Raw genomic sequence first — 26,903 nt, forward strand, 5'->3', positions numbered from 1 at the left:
CTCCAACAAGAGGCTACTCGGTCTGCTGAAGGCCCGTGGTCAAGGCACATATGAGAAAGCAATCAATGAACAACTAAGGTGTTGCAACGAGCAATGAAAAACTAATGATTGATGCTTCTCATCTCTCTCCGTTCCTGTCTGTCTGTCCCTGTCTATCCCTCTCTCTCACTCACTCTCTGTTTCTGTAAATAAAAAAAAAAAACAAGTTCAACAATAGGTAAAAAGAATGCTGAGTTATTTGAGCATTCAGACATCTAATAGTGCATTTGTTCTGTTATAAACAACTCATGGTGTTGTTTTTTGCCTTCTATTTCAATATTAAGCTTCTATAGCATTAATACAGGTTAATTGATTCATTTGTGAGGATTGTTACTGTGAGGATTAAATAAAGTATTAAATGTAAAGCATTAATAACAGGTGTCAGTAAAGGTTTTCCAGTTAGAAATCCACTTCTTGATTAAGTTCACAAACACACTTCTTTAATGGGAAAAAGAAAAGAAAAGAACATTAGCCACCTACTTCCTGTCATTCTGAGCTGGCATTTCCTATTTTGCCCTCACCAACCAGCCGTCATCCATATAATTGTAGACATGACTTCATGATCCTTTAGCCTTAGTGCTGCGCTACTTGAAGTACTGGTCTATAACAAGATAAGAAGTTAGTATTACACTATAAATTGAGGCACTATTTCTTCCATTGAGAAAGTCTTGCTACAAAAAAAATAGCTGAACTCATTAGTGCGCTTAGTAATATGTTTAACTTATTATCACGGTATAAGCTTATCTTATCATGGGCAATAAACTGTAGCTTGGCACTTGGAATACCAATGTCTTAGAGTATGTCATGTCTTGCACAGGGATTGGATTCTAGAGTCAGCATTTATACTTGCTGTTATGACATCACAGTATGGTACATATTTTGAAATATGTGTGTAAAAAAAGTATATGTGTTTGTGAAATCAATAAATGTGACTTTGCCGTATCTACTTTCTCTTGGGGTCATTACATATAACTACATCTTATGCAAATGTGTACTCCAAATTTTTTAACCATATGAAATGCGGTAAAAATAGCTGTACATTTCTTATCTTACATAGGAAAATAGCCAGAGGATCCATCAATCCTTTGACAAAGATCTGGGATGAGATAGCAAATAAGTACTTTTTTTTTTCCATGTGACAGCACCTGTCAAGCAGTAACGGCTCTCCAAGCACCGTGTGAAGACATAATTGGAGGATGAATCTGAGAACAAATTCTGTAACTGATCAGTGATACCTGCCATGGGCGTGGGAGTGAAGCATGGCAACACCCCATGCTGTGTGTTTGTTTTCCTTGGCTAGGAGTTCTGAGTTTATCCTTCTACTAAAAAGAATGACTTGAGTTACTCTATTGCAGGACATGAAAACCATGACCGAGGAGAAGAAGCAGGTCTTTCTGACAAACCTAGAGATGCCTTTCTTCAAGAATATTACATGGATGTAGCTTTCCTTGTTGATGCTTCCCAAAGAATAGGAAATGATGAATTTAAGGAAGTGAAAGATTTCATAATCTCAGTGCTTGATTACTTTTACATTGCCCCAGATCCACTGACTTCTACCTTAGGAGATAGAGTGGCAGTCCTTAGCTACTCTCCTCCAGGCTATATGCCTGACACTGAAGAATGCCCTGTCCACCTGGAATTTGATTTGGTTACTTATAGTAGTAAATACCAAATGAAACATCATCTCCAAGACTCTCTTCAACAGCTCAATGGAAATGATTTTATTGGCCATGCCCTGCAGTGGACAATTGACAATGTCTTTGCAGGTACCCCCAACCTGCGTAAAAACAAAGTTATCTTTGTTATATCTGCTGGAGAAACCAACCCCTTAGATAAGGAAGTCTTAAGAAATGTGTCTCTGAGAGCCAAGTGTCAGGGCTACTCCATATTTGTGTTTTCATTTGGTCCTATACACAATTACAAGGAATTAGAAGAATTGGCCAGCCACCCACTGGATCATCACTTAGTCCAGCTTGGCCGAACCCACAAGCCAGATTTAAACTATATCATCAAGTTTATCAAGCCATTTGTCTATTCAATCAGACGTAAGTCATTAAACCTTTTCTCTTCTTTTGCTTTTTTTTTCTTGAACTTATTGGGATAACATTGAGCCATTGTTTAACATAGGTTCAGTTGTACAATTTTATAATATATCATCAGTATAATGTATTGTGTGTTCACCACCCCAACTTAAGTTTCCTTCCATCAGTATTTATCCCTTTTTTATCCTCTTCTACTTCCCCTACCCTTCCTTTCCTTTTTTCTTTCTTTCTTTTTCTATTTAAGCGAGAGGAGGGGAGATAGACTCCCATATGCGCTCCTACCAGGATCCACCCAACAACCTCCATCTTGGACCAATGCTCTACCTATCTAGGGCCCATGATCACAACCAAGCTATTTTTAGCGCCTGAGGCAGAGGCTCCATGGAGCCATCCTCAGTGCCTGGGACCAACACACTCAAATCTATCGAGCCATGGCCGTGGGAGGGGAAGAAGGAGATAGAGAGAGGAAAGGTGAGGGGAGAAAGAACAGATGGTCACTTCTCCTGTGTGCCCTGACCAGGAATTGAACCCAGGGCATTCACATGCTGGGCTGACGTTCCACCACTGAGCCAACTGCGCAGGGCCTTTCCCTTCTTGTAATCACCATACTATTGTCTGTGTATGAGTCACTTTTTCTTTTTTTGTCTAATCCCTTCACCTTTTTCACCAAGTCCTCCCAATCCCCTCCCCTCTGACAGCTGTCACTCTGTTCTCTGTATCTATGAGTCTGTTTCTATTTTCTTTGTTATTTTATTCATTAGATTCCACATACAAGTGAAATCATACAGTATTTGTCTTTCTCTTACTGGCTTATTTCACTTAGCATAATGTTCTCCAGGTCCATCTATGCTGTGGCAAAAGATAAGATTTTCTTCTTTTTTACAGTCGAGTAATAGTCCATTGTATATATGTACCACAGATGTTTTATCATTCATCTACTGATGGGCACTTGGGCTGCTTCCTTCTATGCTTTAATAATACATTTAATATCTCTGTGTACAGTCCACCAGGTGATTTACTAACACAATCCTCACTTCAGTCAAGATTGGTAGAGTCTAAGACATGAGTGGGAAGCAGTGAGAAAACCATGGGGAAAAAAAAATCTCAGCTCTTACTGACCTTGAACTTTACTGCTACACTGTCAAGCTCTTTGTCAAAAAGAAAAAGGGAGGGAGTAAAAAATGTCTTTTAACCCTGAGCTGTGAGTATTTACTATGTACCATGTTCTTTCAATGGATTGTATCCTTAGGACAGCCTTCAAAGAAAAATACCAGTGTAGGGCGGGTTTATGGCCATGCAGGTTCACACTGATTCGGGCAGACGGGAAAGGAACTGTGGAGCCAGATGGTGGAACATTCTGTTTGTTAGAGTCTCCCAATGGCAGATGAGTAAGCAGGCTGGGAAGACCGCTTCTGTCTCTCTCCCTAAACTCACTAGCAAACAGACCTGGCTGGGGGGGCGGACCCCTTCTCAGACTAACAATAACAACAAATGGCCCCTCCCAATGGCTGCAGGCAATCTGCGGTCTACAGTCTGTAGTCTATAGTCTGCAGCCCTGAGGGCAAGTAACTGCAGCCTTACATAGACTATGGAAGTGCTGCCCTGTGCTCATGCACCAATCAGGCAAAGTACAAACAAGCAAGCCTAACACACGTTGTCAAGGATCAGTATCCCCATTATACAAGGTGAAAACTAAGGTTTGAAGACATTAAATAAATTGCTCAAAAGCTCACAGTTAATAGCTGGCAAATTCTAGACTCAAACCCATGCATCTGACCCCAGACTTGTGCTCGATTGTTAAACTGTACTTCAATTCCTAAACTGTTAACAAGAGATTCTACCGTAGTAAGTAATATCGCATTATCACCACCTTCCACCTACTCTAAGGACTTCTATTTTATCTTGTCATTATAAATTATCTTTGGTTCTGACTTGAATTTTTATAAGACATGGGAATAAATCTCTTCTACAGCCTCTGCCCCAGACAGCTGGCTTGGGCACAGCCAGACAGGAGAGTTACAGATGTCTTTTCACAGTGAGGCTTGGAGAGTGGCTGTCCAAGCCTCTGTCCATGTGTTGTGGGGTATAGTAGCCTATTTAAGAGCTTGAAGCAGCAAGAAAGTCCTGGCCTGTGCTGGGGATTAAGAGTGGGTCAGAGGCCATGCTGAATGGTTATCTGTAGCTCCTGCTGGTTTAGGGATGCAGATTTTCTGGCCCACATAAAGCCCCAGGAATCTTGGCACACAGAATTTACATTTAATAGCAGGCTTCTCACTCATAAGATGCTTTCTTCCAACCCCAAGATAAATAGGCCAGGCAATATCAATAGTTAATGGTGTCTTGTAGAAAGATTCTCCTTTTATAGAAAGAGAAACAGATGACAGAAGAGATGAAGAGATGTGACATACCGACAGAAGGATTTTTGACTCAATCACTGCCGTAGCTTGTTGACTTTGCCGATGAGGTACTGCAAAGTCAGGGTGCCCCCTTGGCTGAGTCCTTTAGAAAATTCATTTGCTCTCGGCCCTGGCCGGTTGGCTCAGTGGTAGAGCATTGGCCTGGCGTGCAGAAGTCCCGGGTTCGATTCCCAGCCAGGGCACACAGGAGAAGCGCCCATCTGCTTCTCCACCCCTCCCCCTCTCCTTCCTCTCTGTCTCTCTCTTCCCCTCCCGCAGCCGAGGCTCCATTGGAGCAAAGATGGCCCAGGCGCTGGGGATGGCTCCTTGGCCTCTGCCCCAGGCGCTAGAGTGGCTCTGGTAGCGACAGAGCGACGCCCCGGAGGGGCAGAGCATCGCCCCCTGGTGGGCAGAGCGTCGCCCCTGGTGGGCGTGCCGGGTGGATCCCGGTCGGGCGCATGCGGGAGTCTGTCTGACTGTTTCTCCCCGTTTCCAGCTTCAGAAAAATACAAAAAAAAAAAGAAAATTCTTTTGCTCTTGAAAACATGTCCAACCACAGGAAAAGATGAACTGACTTTGGGGGATACTCGGAATGTGAAAGGGTAAAATTTAAACTAACCCTCCTACTCTCTCCCCAGGTGCCATCAACAAGTATCCTCCTGCCGCTCTGAGACCCAAGTGTGTGAACGTCACCTCTCCCAGCTCAGAGAACACTGGCCTAGAAAACCCTGTGTTGTGAGTTCACAAATTCACAGTTTGGTTAATACCGCAGCTGGAAATACTCCTTAAGAAAATGACTTGAGTGCTTACGTTGGCACACATACACTAAAATTGGAGTGATACAGGGAAGATTAGCGTGGCCCCTGCTCAAGGATAACAAGCAGATTCCTGACATGTGCCATATTTTTCTCTCCCCCTCTTTCTCCCTTCCTCTCTCTCTCTGAAATCAATTTTTAAAAAAGAAAGAAAATAGTTTCAAATGAGTGGCATTTTAGATTTCAGGATGCAAGACGTTGGTTGTGGTATGTGTGTCTGTGTGTATATGCGAGCACCTGTGTGTTAAGTGGTCCTGGTTTGTGATGACAGCACAGGTCTGGTGTGATTAAAAACTCAAATATGACCCATATTAGCAAGAACCACATTTCTATTTATTTTGCTTTTACCAAAACAAAAGGCCCTTAAAATACCTTACTAGTAACTCTCTAACACCACTTCAATATTGGATACTGCCAAACAGAAAACTAACAGAATATCAAGTTTAGATGTAACAATTTTAGAGCAGATGAAAAATTTGCAAAAACATTTGCCATTTAGTAAACAGAACCCATATCAAGACTGTCAGGAAAGAGTTGGGTTTTTAAAAAAAATTTATTTATTGATTGTATAGAGGGGAGGGGGCAGAGCGAGAAGTATCAACTTATAGTTACTTCACTTTAGTTGTTCATTGCTTGTTGTGTGTGCCTTGACCAGGCAAGCCCTGAGTTTTGAACCGGCGGTCTCAGCGTTCCCAGTTGACGCCTTATCTACTGTGCCACCACAGGTCAGGTGGAAAAAGAGTCTTTTAAATTTGATTTTGCAGACTACCACCTTAAGTACGCAATAAAAATTCAGTGATAAAAATAATACTGGTTTGAAGTTCTCAACCACTGACACGAATGTCTAATTTCCCTTTGGAATATTAAAAAATTGCCCCTTGGTCAAATTTCATCCATGAAACCGCATCGGGACCATTACAATCACATGCATTGAATTGATTCTTGTTGTATTAGCTGGCTGCATTGGCATTTAATCCAGCAAGGGACCTGGCTAACATACTTTTCATCTCTTTTCCCTGTCACTTCAGCCTTCTCCCTGAGGTGTATGAAATAGAGACTGAGAACAGTGAGCCATTTGGTGCATTTGATTCCCAGGAGCAGCACGTTTTTGTGTTAGGGAGCAACCAGAGTAATGGTTCTGAGATCACTGCTGATTTGAAGGTATACATGCTTCTGTCATCTGGGGAACTGATGATGAAAGACAAGGACGAGGCCCCTACAGAAGAAATTACAGCTCAAGCAGATGATGAACAACAAGATAAAAAAGGTAACCTTGAATACAATAGAATTGAAGACCCTGAAGTATCTTCTTTGTTTGGATTTTTCCCTGGTGGAAAGATGAGCAATTAAACTCACTGACAGGTAGAGGTGATAGGCTGGAGGGTTTTGTCGTCTGGAATTACCAGGGGTTTTTCCAAGATAAGAGGGCAAGGAAGATAAAATCCCAGAAAGGCAAACAGGGAGGCAGTGGTATTGACAAAACCAGAACTAAAATAGGTTGAGATGCTTGGTGGGGGTCAGGGGTGTGAGAGGAGCAAGTCAAGGACCACAGGTCCCGAGGGAGCAGGAGGAGCCCTGTGCCCTGTGCAGGACGGAGGTGCAGAGGAACTGGGCAACAGGCTTCCAGCGTTTGAACGCTTAGGGTTTGCCTTCTACCTTAGCAGCCAGGGCTTTCCGGGTCTGAGATGCAGTCCCCTAGCTGAGCCCCAGTCTAGGCGGCGCTGGAGAGAACAGGCTGCTGTGGTTCTCAGTGTCTGTGGCTGCTGAGGGTGTCACCTTGGGCAGCGTGAAGAAATGGTTACGGACCTACTGCTAAAGAGAAAATAGGAGCTGGAGAACAGGAAGCTATCGGAAGTTCTAGGGCAGCTATTCACAAGCTTTGCTGTGTACCAAGATTGTGTGGGAAATTATTTTAAATCATTATTCCTATGACTCTACTAAAGCTGAAAATATGCATAGCCTGTGACCCAGCAATTATACCCCAGTATATACTCTACCTGAAATATATATACTCACTAAAATTTATGTACTAGAATGTTCATGGCCCTGGCTGGTTGGCTCAGCAGTAGAGTGTTGGCCTGCCATGTGGATGTCCCGGGATCAATTACTGATCAGGGCACACAGGAGAAGTGCCCATCTGCTTCTCCACTCCTCCCCCACTCCTTTCTCTCTCTCTCTCTCTCTCTCCCTCCCCCTCTCTCCTCCTCTCTCTCTCTCTCTCTCTCTCTCTCTCTCTCTCTCTCTCTCTCTCTCTCTTTCTCTTCCCCTTCCACAGCCATGGCTCAGTTGGAACAAGTCACCCCACACAGTGAGGATGGCTCCATAGCCTTGCCTTGGTGCTAAAATAGCTTGGTTGTCAACCAATGGCCCCAGATGGGCAAAGCATCACCCCATAGGGGGCTTGGCAGGTGTATCCTCTTTGAGCACATGTGGGAGTCTGTCTTCTCACTTCTTTTCTTTTTAATTAATTAATTATTTTTTAGAGGGGGGAGAGAGAGAGAGAGAGAGAGAAAGAAAGGGATGAGGAGCAGGAAGCATCAACTTCCATATGTGCCTTGATCAGATAAGTGCAGGGTTTTGAACGGCAACCTCAGTGTTCCAGGTCGACGCTTTATCCACTGCGCCACCACAGGTCAGGCTTCCCCAGTTCTTAAGAAAAAAAAAAAGCCTGACCAGGCGGTGGCGCAGTGGATTGATTGTAGGACTGTGACACAGAGGACCTATGTTCAAAACCCTGAGGTTGCTGGCTTGAGTGCAGGCTCATTCAGATAGAGCATGGGCTAACCAGTTTGAGCATGGGTTGCTGGCTTGAGTGTGGGATCATAGACATGACCTCATGGTTGCTAACTTGAGCCCAAAGGCTGCTAGCTTGAAGCCCAAGGTCGCTGGCTTGAACCCAAGGTTGCTGGCTTGAGCAAGGGATCACTCACTCTGCTGTAGTCAAGGCACACATGAGAAAGTAATCAGTGAACAACTAAGGTGCCACAATGAAGAATTGATGCTTCTCATCTCTCTCCCTTCCTGCCTGTTTGTTCCTATCTGTCCCTCTGTCTGACTTTCTCTCTATCTCTGTCAGAAAAATAAAAATTTAAAAAAATGAATCTTCATAACAGCATTATTTGTAGTAGCCCCAAAGTGGGAACAAAATTACCCAACAGCAGATATGATAAATAAATGTTGGTGTAGTTATATAACACTGTGAATGTATATAAAATACCATATATGTATGTGTATTTTATATATATATATACTTTATTATATATACATATTACATGTGGGTATAATTGTAGATATAGAAAAAATCAGCCAAATGATGAAAAATAAGAGAGCTGAGAAGAAATACGAAAAATAAAGACAGAAAATTGAGAAAAGATAAGATGTAAGGAAAGTAAAATCAAAGGTAAATATGGTGAAATATCTGGTTCCAGTCAAGATGTACTAAGCCCAATTTATTCTTAAAATAGAGTAAGCTCACACTGCTTGTTTCTCCCACAGATTAATTACAACTGAAAACTCCGGACAAAACACAAAAAAGCAACTACCTGAGAACTCTGGAAATTAAACAAAAGCAGATGCATTGTGAAGGGGCATGAGTTTCCCACTTTCTTTTTTCTTCTGTGGCTTTGTGCTGAGGGAGCCCCCAGCAAAATTCACAAGGGTCCCCTGAGTGTCTAAGAGGATGGGAAAATTTCCTATATTTTTGTGTTTCAAAAATGGGCGCTGTTTGAAGCTGAGTGAAAAGCCAGACAGCTGAAATGAAAGAGGAAACCCTGTCTTTCTGGCCAGAGGAAGCAGAAAGAGAAGCCATGCTGGCCAGCACGTGGGAGTAACCTCTGAGAGGAGAGACCCTGCGAAGGGGACCCTCCAATTCTAATTATGGGAACTGCATAAGTCCTGGGTTTCCCCTGAGTTGTACATGGTTGGAAAAGACCCAAAACAGGACAGTAAACTGAGAGGGAACCCCTGCCCACAGAGGTTCCACCTGCAGTCTGAACCTACCTGGTGGATTGCCTGCTTTAAAAAAATAAATTTTAATTCTACAGGGAACTATAATAAGACTTAGAGCAGTGGTTCTCAACCTTTCTAATGCCGTGACCCTGTAATACAGTTCCTCATGTTGCGGTGACCCCAAACCAAAAAATAATTTTGATGGCTACTTCATAACTGTAATTTTGCTACAGTTATGATTTGGAATGTAAATACCTAGTATGCATTATGTATTTTCCAATGGCTTTAGGTGACCCCGCTGGGGTCGCGACCCACAGGTTGAGAACCGCTGACTTAGAGTCTATACAACATAATATTCAAATGTTTAGGATAGAATCCAAAATTATGCAGCATACAGTGAAGCAGGTATATGAACTATTTTCAAAGAAAATGACAATCAACAGATGCCAACCTCAGGATGACTCAGATGTTAGCAATTATCAAAGACATTAAAGCAGCCATTTAACTATCCTCCGTGAGATAAAAATAAACAACTGGAATTGAACAGAGAGATAGACATCCTTAGCAAGAAACAGAGATAACAATAAAGAATGAAGAGGAAATTTTAGAAGTTTAAAAGAATACAATATCTGAAATTTAAAATTTCATTGGATGGGTTCAGTGGCAGAATGACAATGACAGAGGAAAGAGTCATGAACTTAAAGATAGACTAGTTATATAGAGAGAAGAGAGTTTATTTTTATGTTTTTAATTTTTAAAATTAATTTTAGAGAGGAAGGGAGAGGGAGAGAGAGAGAGAGAGAGAGAGAGAGAGAGAGAGAGAGAGAGAAAGAAACATTGATTTGTTGTTCCACTTGTTATGCATTCATTGATTGGTTCTTGTCTGTGTCCTGACTGGGGTTCAAACTTGCAACCTGGTATATCAGGGCAACACTCTAACCAAGTGAGCTACCTGGCCAGGGGAAGAGATTTTTAAAAAATTAACAGAATCACAGAAACTTGTGAAACAACATCAAAAAGTCTTAACAGTTGTTTCATTAGCATTCTAGAATGAAAATAAAAGATTTATTCAGAAAGCAAAAGTATTTAAGGAAATAGTGATCATTTAACCAAATTGGTAAAAGATATAACTTTACATATCTTAAACCTCAAAGAAAACCCCACTCATACACGTCATACATAAATTGCTGAAAACAAAAGATGAAGAAAAATATGGAAGTATCTAGAGAAAAACTACATGTTACAGAAGAAGGGAATAACTATTCAAATGACTGTAGACTTATCATTTGAAACCATGCAAGCTAGAAGACAGTGAAACAATATATATATTTTTGGTGCTGAAAGCAAAGAACTATGAACATAGAATTTTAGATCCAGTGAAAATAGCCCTCTGGAATAAAGGCAAATTGAAGACATTCTCAAATAAAGGAAAATTCAGAGAATGTGTTGCCAATAGATATATTCTGAATAATTATGATGGACAACCAGGGAATTGGATTGAGGGAGGTCAAATGACTGGTGACTGGGAGGGTGAGAGAACTGAGGAAGGGACTCAAATGAGAAATCAAGTAGGAAATTGGAAGTGAGGCTGGTCGAGTAGGAGGAAGTGGCAGATTCGGGTGCAGCTCACCCATGTGCAGAGCTATACTGTTTGTACGGTCATCCCGTACATATTGAAATTGGGTTCCCTCCAAAACCCTGTGTGGGAGACAGGAATTGATATCCCTCATATGCAGACAGAAAAACAAGCTCAAAGAGGTTTAGTGCCTTACTGAAACTTGACCCAATCTGGAAACTCCTAATTCAGTGTGCTTCCCCAGCACTGTAGGAAGGAGTTGCAGTAGATCAGAGATAGAGCAATGGATGTAAGAGAAGGATGTCTTAGTGAGCTCAGGTGCTATAACAAATGCTATAGACTGAGTAGTAATTAATTTCCCCAAAGTTCTGAAGACTGGGAAGCCCAAGACCAGGGCACTAGTCAATTTGGTTTCTGGTGAGAGCTCTCTTCCTGGCTTGCAGACGGCCACCTTCTTGCTGTATCCTTCATGGTAGAGAGTTCTTGTGTTTCTTTTTTTATGTAATGGCACCACTTTTATTAGGTTAGGACTCCATCTTTATAACTTCATTTAACTTTAATCACCTCCTTAAAGGGCCTGTTTCCAATACAATCACATGGGGTTTAGGGCTTCAACATAGGATTGGGGGGCACAATTCAGTCCAAAGTGAGGGGATGTAATTAACAATGTAATTATAGGAAAAAATGTTATAAATCAGCAGTTCTCAAACTTGTTTATCCATTACAATCACCTGAATGTTTGTTGACAGTTCTATAGTCCACATCAATTAAATCACACTCTCTGGGGGTGAGACACAGGCATCCATATTTTTTTAAGCTCTACAGGTGATTCTAATGAGCACACAGGTTTGGAAAACTGCTATAAATCCTGCTTGAATCAGTTCTCTGTGATACCTCAAGGCAGTTTGCTACTGAAATGATAAGATTGGTACAATCAAAGGACTTTAATCAAGTGAGCATTACCAATACTCTTCTTAGTATTCTTCATAATCTTTCCTTCCAAAGTTTTCTCTATTTTTCTATCTATATAACATACATCTTGAAGTAGATGATGTCTTTAATTATTTCCCCCAGAGAGCTCTAGCCAGCTGCTTGATTTGGTGACATTTGGTTATCCCTGCTCCATAAAGGCAGTCTGAATCTCTTCAGGAAATGTCAGTGTGGCTTTTTTCTTAGAATCATGGAAGGTTAGAATTGAAATATTGGAATGGCTTTAGAAATCAGTGAGTTTTACTGTACCTTTTTAAGGAAATGGAAGCTACAGCCACCTGAAGTGTTTTACCAAAGAATATTCACATCACCTAGTTCATTACTGTTTTGTCACAATGATTCATACTCTATAATTATGTTTATAGAACACAAGTTCACCTTCAAGTTCATCCCTGATAAGGTGATAATAAAACCCATCTCTGGGTTGTTGAAAGGTTGGCGATGATACATTTGAAACTTGGAATATGCACTGTGCCTAGCATATAATCAACTAGTATTATTTCTAAACAAATTTTCTAGGTATGGTAATTTATCTGACAATTAAAAATAAAAATATAGCCCTGGATAGTTAGCTAAGTTGGATGGAGCATCGTCCCCATACACCAACGTTGTGGGTTCGATCTCTGGTCAGGGGACATACAAGAATCTACCAATGAATGTGTGAACAAGTGGAAAAAAAAATTGATGTTTCTCTCTCTCTTCCTCCATCCCTACCTCCCTCTTTCCTCTTTCTCTCCCTTCCCCCTTCCTCTCTCTCTAAAAAAATCAAAAATTTAAAAAATAAATATAAATAAAAATAAAATAAAAAACATAAACCTTCATATCATCTTGCTTATCTTTTCCCAAAGATAGTGGACTTTTCACCTGCTCATTTTTCTGATATTTTCACTTCATCCATCTACTTAATATGAAGATTCCCTTTTTGGTTATTATAACGTACATTTGTAAGATTTTAATGTAGAGTTTTAAGTTTATTTTCCCATATGTCAACCCAGGACTTGTTTCTTAATCTTTATTTTTCCAACATCAAATGCTTTGTATTTCAAAGTATGGTCCCTGGACCAGCAAAATCAGCATCATCTAGAGATTCATTAGAAACACAGATTCTTACTCATACAGTCAAAATATATATTAGATTTAAAGGATATTTGTAAAATTCTACTATGTAAATAAACAGATATTGCCTAGTACCAAGAAATTTTATAAATAAATATCAGAAGCTAGAATGTATGTTTGGAATAATGTATATCTGTCAGATATGTATAAACATGTCCATTGGTGACATCCTTCAAAAAGGCTTTCTGTTTTGTTTTTTGTTTTTTTTCTGAAGTGAAAAGTGATAAGTCAGAAAGACAGACTCCCGCATGTGCCCGACCAGGATCCACCTGACAAGCCCACTAGGGGGCAATGCTCTGCCCATCTGGGTGGTTGCTCCATTGCAACCAGAGCCATTCTAGCACCTGAGGTAGAGGCCATAGAGCCATCCCCAGAGCCCAGGCTAACTTTGCTCCAATGAAGCCTTGGCTACAGGAGGGGAAGAGAGAGATAGCAAGGAGAGGGGGAAGGGTGGAGAAGCAGATGGGCACTTCTCCTGTGTGCCCTGACCGGGAATTGAACCTGTGACTTCCACACACTGGGCCGATGCTCTACCACTGAGTCAACCGGCCAGGGCCATGTTGTTGTTTTAAATGTTATACATGTAAGAACAACTGCACTAAGCTATTGAATAAGAAAGTTAGATCTGATTTTCTCTCTAGCTTCACTAACTAAATTAAAACTATAGATAGTAAATAGAAAAAAAAAGGAAACACAGATTCTTGTATCCCACTGAAGACCCAATGAATCAGAAACTCTGGGGTTGGCACCTTCCAGATGGTTCTGATACAGGCTAGGTAGTTTGAGAACTACCAACCAAGCACTATAGATATTGAGCCTAAATTAGTTTTATTTAATGGGGGTCCTTATCTTGATATTAATAGGTATTTGGGAAAATATCACTTTCCTGTAAAATACTAATAAGTATGTGTACTTTTTACAGGATATCTCAATTCCTTTGATGAGCTAATAATGTGCATTGATTCTGAGGGAGAAACTATAGTCAAACCAATCTGACTGCGAAATACTGTATCAGGGAGCATCTTATTGGGCTAGTGTTTTATAGAAACCACTTTGAGAACAATCGTTAAAAGAGTGAACCCAGGGTGGATTTGAATCCTATGTCTGCAGTTACTGATCATGTGATCTTGGACACATCACTTTGCCTCTCTGAATTTCCATTTCCCCATCTGTAAGATGAGGATAACTTCATAGGCTAATGTGAGCTTCAAATCAATGTAAAGTGCTTCAAACAGCACTTTGAATAGAGTAGAAGCTTCATAGATGTTAGGTATTATTTAAGATGATGATGATGATGATGATGATGATGATGGCAGTAATGGTGACAAATGATATATTAGAACTGACGGCCATGGTGGAAAAAAACGCCAAACTGGAATGAGATCAGGTGCTGGTTTTGGTGCTGTCACTGACTATGTGATCTCCAGAAGTCATCAGATTGCCCTAGTCCTCAACTTTCTTATTTGTATAGTGAGGAGCTTGGACAAAATCAGTGATATTTATACTGGGGTGCACTGAGGGTGCCATGAAGACTTTCCAATGCGTGGATTTCTAAAAACCAATCTTAAAGGAATCTATCTACCTGAGAATATTTGTGTCTGAGGAATCCTGGAGGGTCTCCTTTCCTGCATGCCCTTGTCCAAATGCCCCCCATTTCACACCAAAACTGGCATATTTTCAATTATTCTGAATCTAATAATGATACTTTGCCCAGAGGTAAATCTCCCTAGAAAGGCACAGAGTGGGGGGTTGGGGGCCAAGTAAGGCTTCAGTCTTTCCCATTCCATACATGTTTCTGTTAGGAAGTGTGTTGCTAGAAATGGGGTATCTGAATTTATGTTTGAATGTTGTAAATTCAGGTATATCATAAAGTGAGGATGATAGGAGTGATGATATACTTCACTTAGTCATCTGGCCTGTGCTGTCGTCTACTTCCCAACTCCTGTCAAAGGCTGCATAGCTCCTGAGTGAGAATTCCGTGAGAACAAAGCAAAAAGCATATAGGAGAAATACTGATGGAGAGCAAGCATTGGTTCATGAGGCCTCAGAAAATCATAGCAAGAGCCTTAATCACATCCCTATCTTGGAATGGAATCATAGGGAAGCTTTAATCAGAGAGACCCTCAATAACATACTGATTTCAGTCGGAAGATGAACTCAGAGTCTTTCTAAGGCACAGGTGTTGATTGGTTTTAGAATAAGTTCTAGTTCTGCCAATTAGGCTGTATGGGGGTTATGAGCTAAATTTCAGCTTCAAAATTCTGAAGAAAAAAATAAAATAAAACATATTATAATAAATATTATTTTATCAAAAAAGATAGTGAACCTGACCTGTGGTGGCGCAGTGGATAAAGCATTGACCTGGAATGCTGAGGTTGCCGGTTCAAAACCCTGGCCTTGCCCGGTCAAGGCACATATGGGAGTTGAAGCTTCCTGCTCCTCCCCCCTTCTCTCTCTCTCTCTCTCCCCCCCTCTAAAATGAATAAATAAATAAAAATAATAATAAAAGAAAAAAGATAGTGATAGTGTACATGGCAAGTATGCTTAATTTAGCAATATTAAATTTTTCCAACTATATTTTAGTTTTTAAAGTTGAACACTATATCTTTAAGTGAAAGAATAATTGGTGTAATTAATAGTCACTTGATAAGGCTAGTAAAGCATTTTGGGGTACATTTCTGAGAAATGGAAAAATATCATCTAATTCCTGGGTAACAAATTCTTTTGTAAAACCTTTTGGAAAGTTCCTGGGTGGCTTTTTACACATAATTTAGAAAGAATTCAAAGAATTGTTTGATATTGCTATAATAAAATTACTTCAAAACCATCCATCTGCACTAAGCAATTATTTGTCAGTGTTTAAATCTGTGACAATGTTTATTAATAGAATTGATAGTAAACTTTGCCTCACTCTAAAAATAATAGAAGAAAAACTACCCATCTCATTAAAAAATGCATTTCCAAAAAAAATTAACTTTTTGTTTTGATATAATTATCAATGGAAAAATACCATATTTTTTGCTTCATACGACACACAGGCATTTTCCCCTCCATGTTTGGGGGAAAAAAAGTGCATCTTATGGAGCGAAAAATATGGTATGCCGTTTTGATAAAATTTAATGGTAATTCATCTAAAAAAAATCTTTAACACCTAGAAGCTTATAATGATAGGAAATAAAAAACATACATTCAAGATTTTATTTTTTGCTTCAGAGAATTATGATTAGGCAAACAATATAAGATTTTAAAGTGTATAAAATGATTACAGTTAGAATGAAATTCCATGGAAATAGATGTTTAAGGAAAGAAATGATTACTACAAAATATCTCAGTTTTAACAATGAGCATGTTTACATATATTTTAAATGAATGATAACAGTATCAAATCTCTATATTTAGATTCCATTAGGTAAATCAAAAGACAAAGGTGGCAGTTTTATATTTACATGTCACTTTTTACAATATGTCACAAATTACATCCTTTCCAACTACTTCAATTCATAATGGAAAACATTTTCAATGTTAACTTTGAAATATGCAAGGCAAAGGCATGATTTTTTTTCCCTCTTGAGGTCTGTAACGGAAGGAAAAGTGTTTGAAGTCTATAGGTGGGAGCATCCCTAAGAGCCTGTCTAGGCCAGCTTCCCCGAGGTCAAACCTGAAGTGAGGATTCATGTGCCTGTAACTTACAGAGGAGATGCTCCTCAGAAACCAGGAAGGGAGTGGAGGAAGCAAGACAGGGAAGGAGTGCGAGCCAAACAAGGTGTTATCTGGGGCCAAGTGCCATTGAAGGCAGCTTTAGATGGCCCCTTTCAGTACCAGGCATTTGAGTTTTGCTGAAGCATCATCCTGCCCCAAGGCAAGAAAGTTGGGGAGGGCTGTGCTCTCCCAGGGACTCCTGCTGCCTATGGTTCAAGCTGTTCCAGCGGCTGACAGCAGCCCTGCAAAGAACAGTAGTGTTGAGGCTGGAAGGTAAAGCTCACAGGGGAGTAGGGTAGAGAGCAGGGACGAAAGAAGGAGAAGGGGAGAAGGAAGGTTTTCTAGAAGTTAATGCTAAAAAAATAAAAATAAAAAGCAGAGGGATTCTGGGCAAAGCCCTGCCATTTTCCAAAGGACTGCACAATCCTTCCAGCTTTGATTCAATGATACCAACTGTTAAATGTGCTCAGCATGAAATTTCAGATCATGAACATACCAATGTTCCCCCAGGAGGAAGTTTATCTACATTAGTTGTATTTATATGTTGCTCATTTATATCTATTATCACATTACCCTGAATTGGGCTTTTATTTTGAGTGTTGAGAATGGCAAAAACCTTTTGTATGTGTTTCTTGTGTGGCAATATAAAGGAACAGTCTCTAGAGATAACCTTTTATGCAAATCTAGTGACATTAAGAGCAATCATATTTTTATGTTTTGCAGATGGTAAGGACTCAAGACGGCCATAGCATGAAAGAAGATAGCTCCATTGGCATGTGTATTTCCCTGTGGGTCTATCCAGAAAGCATAGATACATTTATCTACTAAAGGTAAAGGGGTAAGTTTCAGGAATTTTTATATTTTTACAGTTGGCTAATAGAATGCTAAATGTGTTCTCTTTCAAATCTGTGGGATTTGAAATCTCAGACTTTTCTGAGTGAAGACATCCATGAGCAGAACTGAGAAATGAGGGATGACTTAATTTCTCTGAGCAATGAGACAATTGACCTTGAAGAGTTAACTGAATCTTTTCTTTGACAACATCTGTAATGTTCAGACATCAATTCTGAGGACATATCTGCCTAAAGAAGATTTTTGTCATAGTTTTCATCACATCTATATCTCAAATTGAACTCGAGTAAAAAGCAGAATTAGAATTTCCTAGGAACATCCTCCATTTATTCATGAATGGGAAACCTATGTTCATGTCTTCAGTTCTGCTGTAACCCTCTCGTCCAGTCTCTTGCTGGTTGCCCAGTGAAATCGGCCCACCTCAGTCAATGCTTGCTTGCTTGCTCTCTACCAGGACATTTGCAAAAGAATGGAATTTGTGAGCAACCGGAAATGAGATGAGGCTAATTGGATGAAATCCTCATTTGTGCTCCGATCATTTGTTTTACATTTTTGCATGCTTTGCTTGGTGTGTACTTGATTTTGCTGCAATAAAATGAAACATTATGGAAAAGCATGACTAATCTAGAGCTGTTCTTGGGTATTATGATGTAGCAAGAGACAGGTTCTGAAATAAAGGCAAAATCTGACCTGGAAGCTTGGTTCTATTCACTTTTATTTAACTGTCATGTAACTCAGACCCATTGGAACACCAGTGCAAGATTAAACATAGTTGGAAAATAATACATAAATGTAAAATAAGCGAATAGTGAATTCATTTTAAAAATCATTTCATTTGGGTAAGGCAGCAAGTAATCACCAAGTTAATGAGTATATATTGCATATTTAAAAAGTAACTATATTAATGGGATAATGCTGTAAGCAATTTTAGCAATTTTGTACTTTTTCCAAGTAGTTACTCTTGTTTAAATAATTTAGAATAATCTAATCAACCATTTATAGGCTGTCTAAATTTTTTAAGTAGTTGTTAATTGCTCTCTCTGGGAAGTTCCAAAGGAAAGAATACTCATTTAATAAATTAAAGTTCTGTTTTTCACTGAGATTTTTGGTGTACGTGTGTGAATGTATGCATGAAAAATTACATCAGCTCTCTAAATCTGAAATTACCATGGATTATCAAGAACGTGAAGCTAAAACTCACACTCTGTTGATGGAGTTGTAAATTGTTCCACTTTGAACAGCATTTTAGCAATAGCTAATTAGGTTGATGATGCACATACCCTACAACCCAGCAATCCACTACAGATCTACATGCCTGTTAAAGCTCTCACACGTACATAAGAAACCAAATGTAGACACATTGACCTCAGCATTGTGTGTTTTAGTGAAGATTTGAAACCAACTAAAATGTGCTAAATGTGGTATATTTATACCATGGAACATAATACAGCAGTCAAATTGATCAACTAGAGCTGATCTATAAACATGGACAGATCCCAATGATAATCTTGCTCAAGGATAATTCTGAACTAAAAACAGTTGCAGAAGGATACTTTATGTCATCATTTATACAACATTTTAAAACGTGAGACTCAATACCCTGTGTTGTCTGTAAGTACCCACAACTGTAGTAAAAATATATTTTGTGTCAATAATACAAAATTCATGGCACTGGTAATGTTTCAGTGGGGAGGGGTACGGTGAGGGTCTAACTGTCATTAAAATGTTATATTTCATGCACTGGATGAATAAAAATATAGATGTTCCTTATTTTTAATTTGATTTTTAACACATTTTTGGATGCTTAAACGTATTTCATAATTTTAAAAAAATAAATGAAAAGTTCAAGTAAATCCTTATGCTACATCAAGAACCATGCTAAGAATTGCGAGGAATTAAAAAATGTGTATATAACTATTCTTGCCCTTGAGTTTTCATTAAATCAAGGTCATAAGAGTTAGGTAACGTTCTAGAACAATGGTTCTCCTTGGACCCACACCAGGGAACCTTGTCCCCTACACTGGTATACCACATCATTTTGATCAATGTATAAAATTAGATTATGTTACCAGTGAGTGTACATTCACTTTTGATGTGAATTTTGTGTCTCAGAGGTCACTTGAAGTTGTACAGAAGTTTCATACATAAAAGTTATGTTTCACTGAAGGAATAATGATGCTATAAATATAAGGAAATGTTAAATAAATGTATTCTGTATTTTGGACATTCAAGCCAAAAATATAATGCTTGAATTTTTTAATGTTTGCTGTGGCACAAGAAAGTTGAGAACAATGGCAGAGAGTGTCCATAGGATGAAAAACACTGCATCAATTCAAGGTGATGCTGCTAAGCAGAACCCGCAATTGCTTTGGAAAGCTAAGAAGGGGGGAGCACTTGGCCTTTAAATAATTAGAGAGGACTTCAAGGAATAAATGGGATTCATACCAGGTTCCTCCTTCAGGTCTTTAATGCCTTCCTTCCAGTTCCTGTAAAATAACTCCTTCCAGCCCTTAAAAGACTGCAAAATCTGACCTTTGTTCACTTTTTCAGCCTAATCTCTTCCCACTACAAGGAACCTTTTCCACTCTCTCTACCTCATTCATTCTTGTGGATTGGCTCTCACCTGCTTGGAAACTCCTTCTGTAAACTTCCCTAATCTGAGCAAGGTGTAACCCTCAGCCCCCTGTACATTCTCTTACTACTGGATCTCTTCCTCAAGGTCCTCGTGAGAGAGAGGCTTATAATGGCTGGGCCCATTCCCTTGTCTCTGTCCCCAGTGGCACTGAAGTGAGCACCCCTACTCGTTCATCACTGTACCTCTAGTGCCCAGGATGGTACCTGGCACTTACAAATCCTTCAATAAAAACTTGATAAATGAATGAACAATCTCACCATGAAAGATTAATGTGGTTTGGTCTGATTGAGAAGAAAGGAACTAGCATGAGCAATGACAAGGAAACAAAAGCTAGCAAGACCTGTGTGTATATATTGTGCACGGAGGTGAGTGGGGAAATCAAGAGTGTGTGAACAGGGCTTGGAAGGCCAGTGTGACTGGGTTGGAAAGCTGAGGATTAGGGGAAGCTGAGGCCGCAGCAAGTGGTGAGTTGCTAACCTTCCACCTTTTTTTAAAGCTTAAAAAAAAAAACCCAGCAAACTCTAAAAATAATCTTGAACCATTCTACAATAGCCGATTTATTGAGTGTGGAGTGATGATTTCTGAGTAAAACTGTGCGTCCTCAGAAGAGAGCCAGGGTAGAGTCATGAAGCATACATTTTCCCCCAAGGGTTCTGTGCAGAGATGAGCCATGCTTGAGCTACGCAGTTTTACAGAACTTGGACAACGCGCTTCAGAACAGCTGGGAGAAATTACAGATGACTAAGAATCCTGTGATATCTCTGAAAAACATCTGACATTTTAAAGCCGATTACTAAATCTTTAATCTGAATGTGAGTGGAGAAGTTGAAAATTTGAATAGTGACAGCTGAAAATTTGTGCAACCCGTATTCGACTCCCTAAATTGGAACCTCTTTTTATCTCTGACTCAGAACTTTACAATATTCTTTTGACTAAATTTCTTTTCTATCCCCTCCTTGTCCAGCTTGACTAACCCTAGTGCCTCTCACCTATAGTACACTAGGTGCTCAATAACTACTTTTCTTTGTGCAGGAAGGGATGAATAAATAAACCCCATCTTGCTGAGCCTGGCTATTATCTTATTGATCTCCCTCTCTTCTCCCCAGACTGAATTTGGATTCTGTATTGAGAAAAAGTCCTATGACAGCTAAAAGTTGTCCTCTATACACATGCTGCTGATCAGGAAGTTCTCGCCTCCTGTGATGAGTATAACTGCTGTGTGAAGACCTGGTTCACCAAACAACTGTTTGCAAATCTCTTACGAAAGAAGACAATATACAGATGATGTGTTATAGAATTGAATACCTGAGACCTATACAGTTTTATTAATGTTACCCCAATAAATTCAATTAAAACTTTTTAAATCTCTTTTTTTTATAAAAAAAGAATATATTCAACTCCAAGATGATAGACTCTATGAGACGAGTCTGGTAAGCAGCCTAAATCATCTCCTATCCTCTCAGTTGCTAGCACTTCTGCAAAGTAAACATGTTTCTTCTAGTGTAATAAAATTGATCTACGAGTGCCCTGTGTTTCACGGCTTTGGAGGGAGGGCCACAAGCCTAGCTGCTCCATGTGTAGCTGACGGGCCATAAACCAGCAGCAACGGCGATACCCAGGAGCTAGCTACAAATGCAGAATGTCTGGGCTCCCCCTCTCCCAAGTCACTTGGATCGGAATCTACATTTGATCATTTCCAGGTGATTTGTGTGCACATCTAGGTTTGAGAAATGCCTACAATTCACTTGCCTGAAGCTCTGCAAATGAGCAGATGCATTTTACAGGTTTTTGGTTCAGCCTGGCACCGTGTATTGAGTGTCTACCACGCAGCATGCATTATGCCTGAGAGAGGGAACGCAGAGATAAAAGGTGACCTTTACCTTGAGTTCATGGTCTAGCTGGGAAGGCTGACTCATTCCAGTTGACTGTGTCATGCTAAAGGGAAGGCATCCAGAGAGCCCTGTGGGAGCATGGAACAACACTCCTCCGAGACTGGGGCTCAGAGAAGGTTTATTCAAGAAGAGGTCCTTTGATCTCAATGGAAATGACTGGATCCAATTTAGCCAGGTAAAAATTGGGTAAGTAATCCAGCAAAAAGTAATTGCCATGTCTGGTTCTTTGTCCTTAAAGTGAGTTTTTTGTTGAAACCATAAGTCCCATTGTGTTCCTGGGGTGGGGGTGGGGGTGGGGGTGGGAGTGGGTAACTATATGGCTCTGTATTGCTAAACTGAGTCTAGGAGTGCTGAGAGTGAGCACAGAGAGGGTCATACAGGCCAGCCATATTGGGATAGAGGAGTTTAGATTCTATCCCAGAGGCACCAGAGGAGGACTGCGGTTAGCCATTTATTATGGCTACTATGGCTGCGGAGGGAAGAGCGAACTGGAGAAGAGACAACTGGTCCAACAGGATAATCACCCATTGCCCAGGCAAGAATGGACAGTGAGTGGTGCTCACGTTGAAGATGAGTGGCCATATCAGGGATATGTCTAAAAGGTAAAATAAACAGGATGTGATTGATTAGTTTGGACTGAGGATAAGGGAGAGGACTGGATATTTAGAACAGTGGTTCTTAAACTTGTAAGTGCTTAAGAATCTCCTGGAGGACCCCGGCCCCAGAATTACTGGTCCAGAAGGTCTGCCGTGAGGCTTGAGAATGTGCCTTTCTAACAGGTTTCCGGTTGATGCTGATGGTCCCGGGGTCACACTTTGAGAACCCCTGCTCTGTGTAGTTCGATGGTTCTCAATGCTGATGGCTCATAGGGACCACCTGAGGAGGTTTTTGAACTACTGATGCCTGACCCTCACCCCCAGGAATTCTGATCGGATTGGTACGAGGTACAGCCTGGATGCTGGGCACTTTTTAAATTCCAGGTGACTTTTATTGTGCAGCTGAGTATCAGCTAAATGCCACTTAATTAGAAACACGGGAAAAGGAGCCATTTGAGTGCTTCTTGCATTTGTAAAAATTATTTCTTAATATTCTTATTTTCTTATTTCATCCAAACACTTCGTTATGTGTGTCCTCAAATGTGTGCAAATATATAGTTGCTCCATTTGGAAGATTATTATGATATTTGGTGATTATTATCTAAAAGGGGAAAATATTGAAAAGACCAAATAGACACTACAGTGTTTCTGTAAAGTCATGGTGCACTTTTGACTGGTCACAGGAAAGCAACAAAAGACGATAGAAATGTGAAATCTGCACCAAATAAAAGGAAAACCCTCCCAGTTTCTGTAGGATGATGTGGCAGCATGTGCGCATGCGCAGATGATGACGTAACACCGTGTATACAGCGGAGCAGCCCACGGCCATGCCAGTTGAGATGTGGATGGTACAGAGGAAAGTTCAGTGTGTTCTGTGGCTCGCTAAATTTGAATCCGTGACCAAAGTACAATGTGAATATCGGCGAGTTTATAATGAAGCGCCACCACATAGGAATAACATTACTCGGTGGGATAAGCAATTGAAGGAAACCGGCAGTTTGGTGGAGAAACCCATTCTGGGAGGCCATCAGTCAGTGACGAGTCTGTATACGGGACAGCTACCTAAGGAGCCCTAAAAAATCTGTGCATGAGCCCACATCGAACTGCACTGAACAGGTATGAAACTGGGAGAGTTTTCCTTTTATTTGATGTAGATTTCACATTTCTATCATCTTTTGTTGCTTTCCTGTGACCGGTCAAAAGTGCACCATGACTTTACAGACACACTGTATTTTCACACCTGAGGCAGGAGGAAGTGGGGGCAGGAACATTTTTTGAGTTTTACTATGTACCAGATGCTGTAGTACATATATATGTGGTGTGTGTGTGTGTGTGTGTATAATTTCACTTAATGTTGACAGCAAAAGGAAGAGTAAGATATCATTATCTCCATTTTATAAATAAGGGATGCAGGACTCAGAGAAGGTCATACAGCTCAAGGTACAGAGGGTTTTAGATCTGGATTTCTCTGGTTCTTCTAAAGCCCGTATTCTTCACACGCATTCTCATGTGAATAGAAATGGGCTACAAGACAAAGACACAGGAAAATAGCCAGAATTAAGTGTCAGGTGCTTGAATTCAAGTCCTAATTCTACCCTTAACTAGTTTTGCCACCTTGAGCCAATCACCCTGTTTCTGGATCCTGATTTTCTCATCAGTGACACAGGAATACAAATTGTATCTAGTTCATTAAAGGAAATAATACTTAGCACAATGCCTGACATATGGAAGATAAATAATGTGAACTCTTATTCTCTTTCTCCTCTTCATCATCATGATTAGTAAAACACCCCTGTTAATTGGGATAACTTTCCCTAAAATGCCCTCAGTTTATAAATTCTGTGATAAAGAATTTGCTACTTTCTTTGGTATTGGGAGCGTTTTTCTAAAACCCTTCAATCAGTGACCTCATCTTAAGAATTGGTCTTGGCTTAAAGTCAACCACTCCTTTCCTGTAACCCTCTTGCTCCGCCTCATCCCTGGGACGTTCAGTCCGCTGTGGGTTTCATTCATAGCCGTGACAGAGCTGTGTCTGTAATTTGGTGACTCTTGCAGGATCTCTATTGGGTCTCTCCTGCTGTGTAGCTGTGTTCAGCTCCCTTTGCACCACCTGTGTGACGGTCCTCAAGCCAGACCAGCAGGTTTTCTGTCCAGTGAATACATTTGTAGTGATAAACGGACCACCCTCCTCAGCTTCAACACTACTGACCTTGTTATCTGGTATCCTGTGGGCTATTAGATGGTCCCGGATGCCATTTGGAGTCATGGCAATAGTAAGACTAGCTCTACCATATACTGGTTATGCGATGCTAGATTTGTGGCTTAACTTCTGGAAGCTCCATTTTTCTCAGCTGTGAAATTGGTTTGGTGAGACATAGCATGTGTAATGTGCGTTATGTGGTGTCTGGCCTGTAGCAGCTACTCAGTAAAAGTCAAGGGCCTTCCCTAATAACTTTATTTGGGAAGCTGGATAATTCTCAAGGTAAACCAAGGAACAGGTTGTGTAGAACTTTCAAGAGGGCTGATCATGGCTCTATAAGCCTTTGAAAGTAGATTTGCCATCACTGAGACACAGCTGTCACTGTTTAAGTATCAGATTTTGCAACAGTTCTTTCTTCAGCATGTCCACTGGATACATTTGTAAGATTCTTCTTGACACGGTCGGGATATGACCTCAGACACCTTCAGACTCCAAGCTACTTTGTAGCAATGGGCTGAGTGCATGGTGGGACAAAACGGATGGCATTCCTTCCTGCATACGCCTTCCAATCCCAAGCAGGCTGAGTCAGCCTCTCTAAACTCAGGAGTGACTGCACTCAGAGCTTCTGCTGATGTTTACAGCTGCCTGATTGGAAGACTCTTTTCATCTGCCTGAAAACATTTCTAACCTCAGCATCTAGGTCTTTCATTTCTTTACTTAATCTGAGTTAGGATAATTTTTCACTAAGAAGGGTTTTAACGTGCATCATAGTTTTACCCCGATGCCTATAGGGAATGGACACAACTAATGTAAGATCACTTGGTTTTTACGAGAAACCACTTAGAGCTGTTGTTCCAGCAATATTGTGACTGTGTATCAGACAAGTGTTTCTCAAAGTAGGATCCAGGGACCACTTCCATAAGAATTTCCCAGGCCCTGTTAAAATGCGGAGCTCTCAGCCCCCCAATCCTACTAAATTAAAATCTCTGGGCATAAATACAGAAGCTTCATTTTTATAACCGCTTTCGACAATTTTTATACATATTGTATTATACTTTTAATTTTTCAATTGCTATAAAAGTGTTGCTCAAATTTCTTTCCCCTCCTTTCCCTACCTCTCCCCTTCCACCTCTTCCCTCCCCTCCCCTCCCCTCCCCTCATTTCCCTTCCATTTTCTTCCCTTCCCTTCCCTTCCCTTCTTCCTCACTTGCTCTTAATTAATTGAGATGGGCACACAGAGAGCCTTTTTAGTCTGGCAAGTCAAGCCCTCCAATTCTGGGGATATTTTTGTTTGGTTTTTCTTGAAAATTTTTTCCTCTTCTCTATTTGTTGAAAGTAAAAATTTCCCAGATTAACATTCCTAAATTTCTTATCCTGTTTTTTATTCTCTTTGAGGGATTTCCCTCTTTAAAAAAAAATGTATGTTACTGACCAGGTGGTGGCACAGTAGATAGAGCATCAACCTGGGGTGCTGAGGACCCAGGTTCAAAACCCTGAGCTCACTGGCTTGAAGCACAGGTTCAGCAGCTTGAGTGCGCAGTGGCCAGCTCGAGCATGGGATCATAGACATGACCCCATTGTCACTGGCTTTGGCCCAAGGTCTCTGGCTTGTGTAAGGGGTAACTGGTTCAACTGGAGCCCCACGGTCATAGCATAGATGAGAAACTAATCAATGAACAACTAAGGTGCTGCAACAACAAGTTGATGCTTCTCATCTCTTGCCCTTCCTGTCTCTCTGTCCCTGTCTGTCAGTCTCTCTCTCTCTCTCTCATTAAATGAAAACATGTATATTAATTCTCATTTGTGGCTCTGTGTTTGCTAATTCTTTTTGTCCTTATATATTAATTTCTCTCTTTTTTTATTATTTTAAAGTGTTTTCAAGACAAAGTAATAGATGCACATGGTCACTTACCATGTTGAACAGGAAGTTTCCTTTATTTTCTAATGTACAACACAGCAAACATTTCCTTTTTATTTTTTTATTTAAAAAACATTTAATTAAATTTATTGGGGTGACACTGTTTTCCAGTGTACAGTTCCATAACATGACATCTGTATATTGCATTGTGTGTTCACCACCCCTAAAATATTTCTATTATAACCTTTT

The 26,903-nt window shown here is 40.3% G+C and overlaps 1 protein-coding gene and 1 non-coding gene across 2 annotated transcripts in view; both read left to right on the forward strand.

Moving 5' to 3' along the window:
- The window catches only part of COL6A5 (collagen type VI alpha 5 chain), a 111,593-nt gene extending 106,377 nt beyond the window's left edge, over window positions 1–5,216 (forward strand). Inside the window, exons 38-39 of the mRNA XM_066244768.1 lie at window positions 1,395–2,084; window positions 5,116–5,216. Of these exons, the coding sequence (XP_066100865.1) occupies window positions 1,395–2,084; window positions 5,116–5,216 (791 nt within the window). The remainder of the gene's footprint in view (window positions 1–1,394; window positions 2,085–5,115) is intronic.
- A 61-nt stretch (window positions 5,217–5,277) lies between these two features.
- Window positions 5,278–5,385, forward strand: LOC136314811 (U6 spliceosomal RNA). The gene has a single exon (XR_010727392.1). It is a non-coding gene; the product is annotated as a U6 spliceosomal RNA (small nuclear RNA).
- The last annotated feature ends 21,518 nt before the right edge of the window (window positions 5,386–26,903 follow it).

This window comes from Saccopteryx bilineata, chromosome 10, assembly GCF_036850765.1.
Source record: "Saccopteryx bilineata isolate mSacBil1 chromosome 10, mSacBil1_pri_phased_curated, whole genome shotgun sequence".
NCBI lineage: Eukaryota > Metazoa > Chordata > Mammalia > Chiroptera > Emballonuridae > Saccopteryx > Saccopteryx bilineata.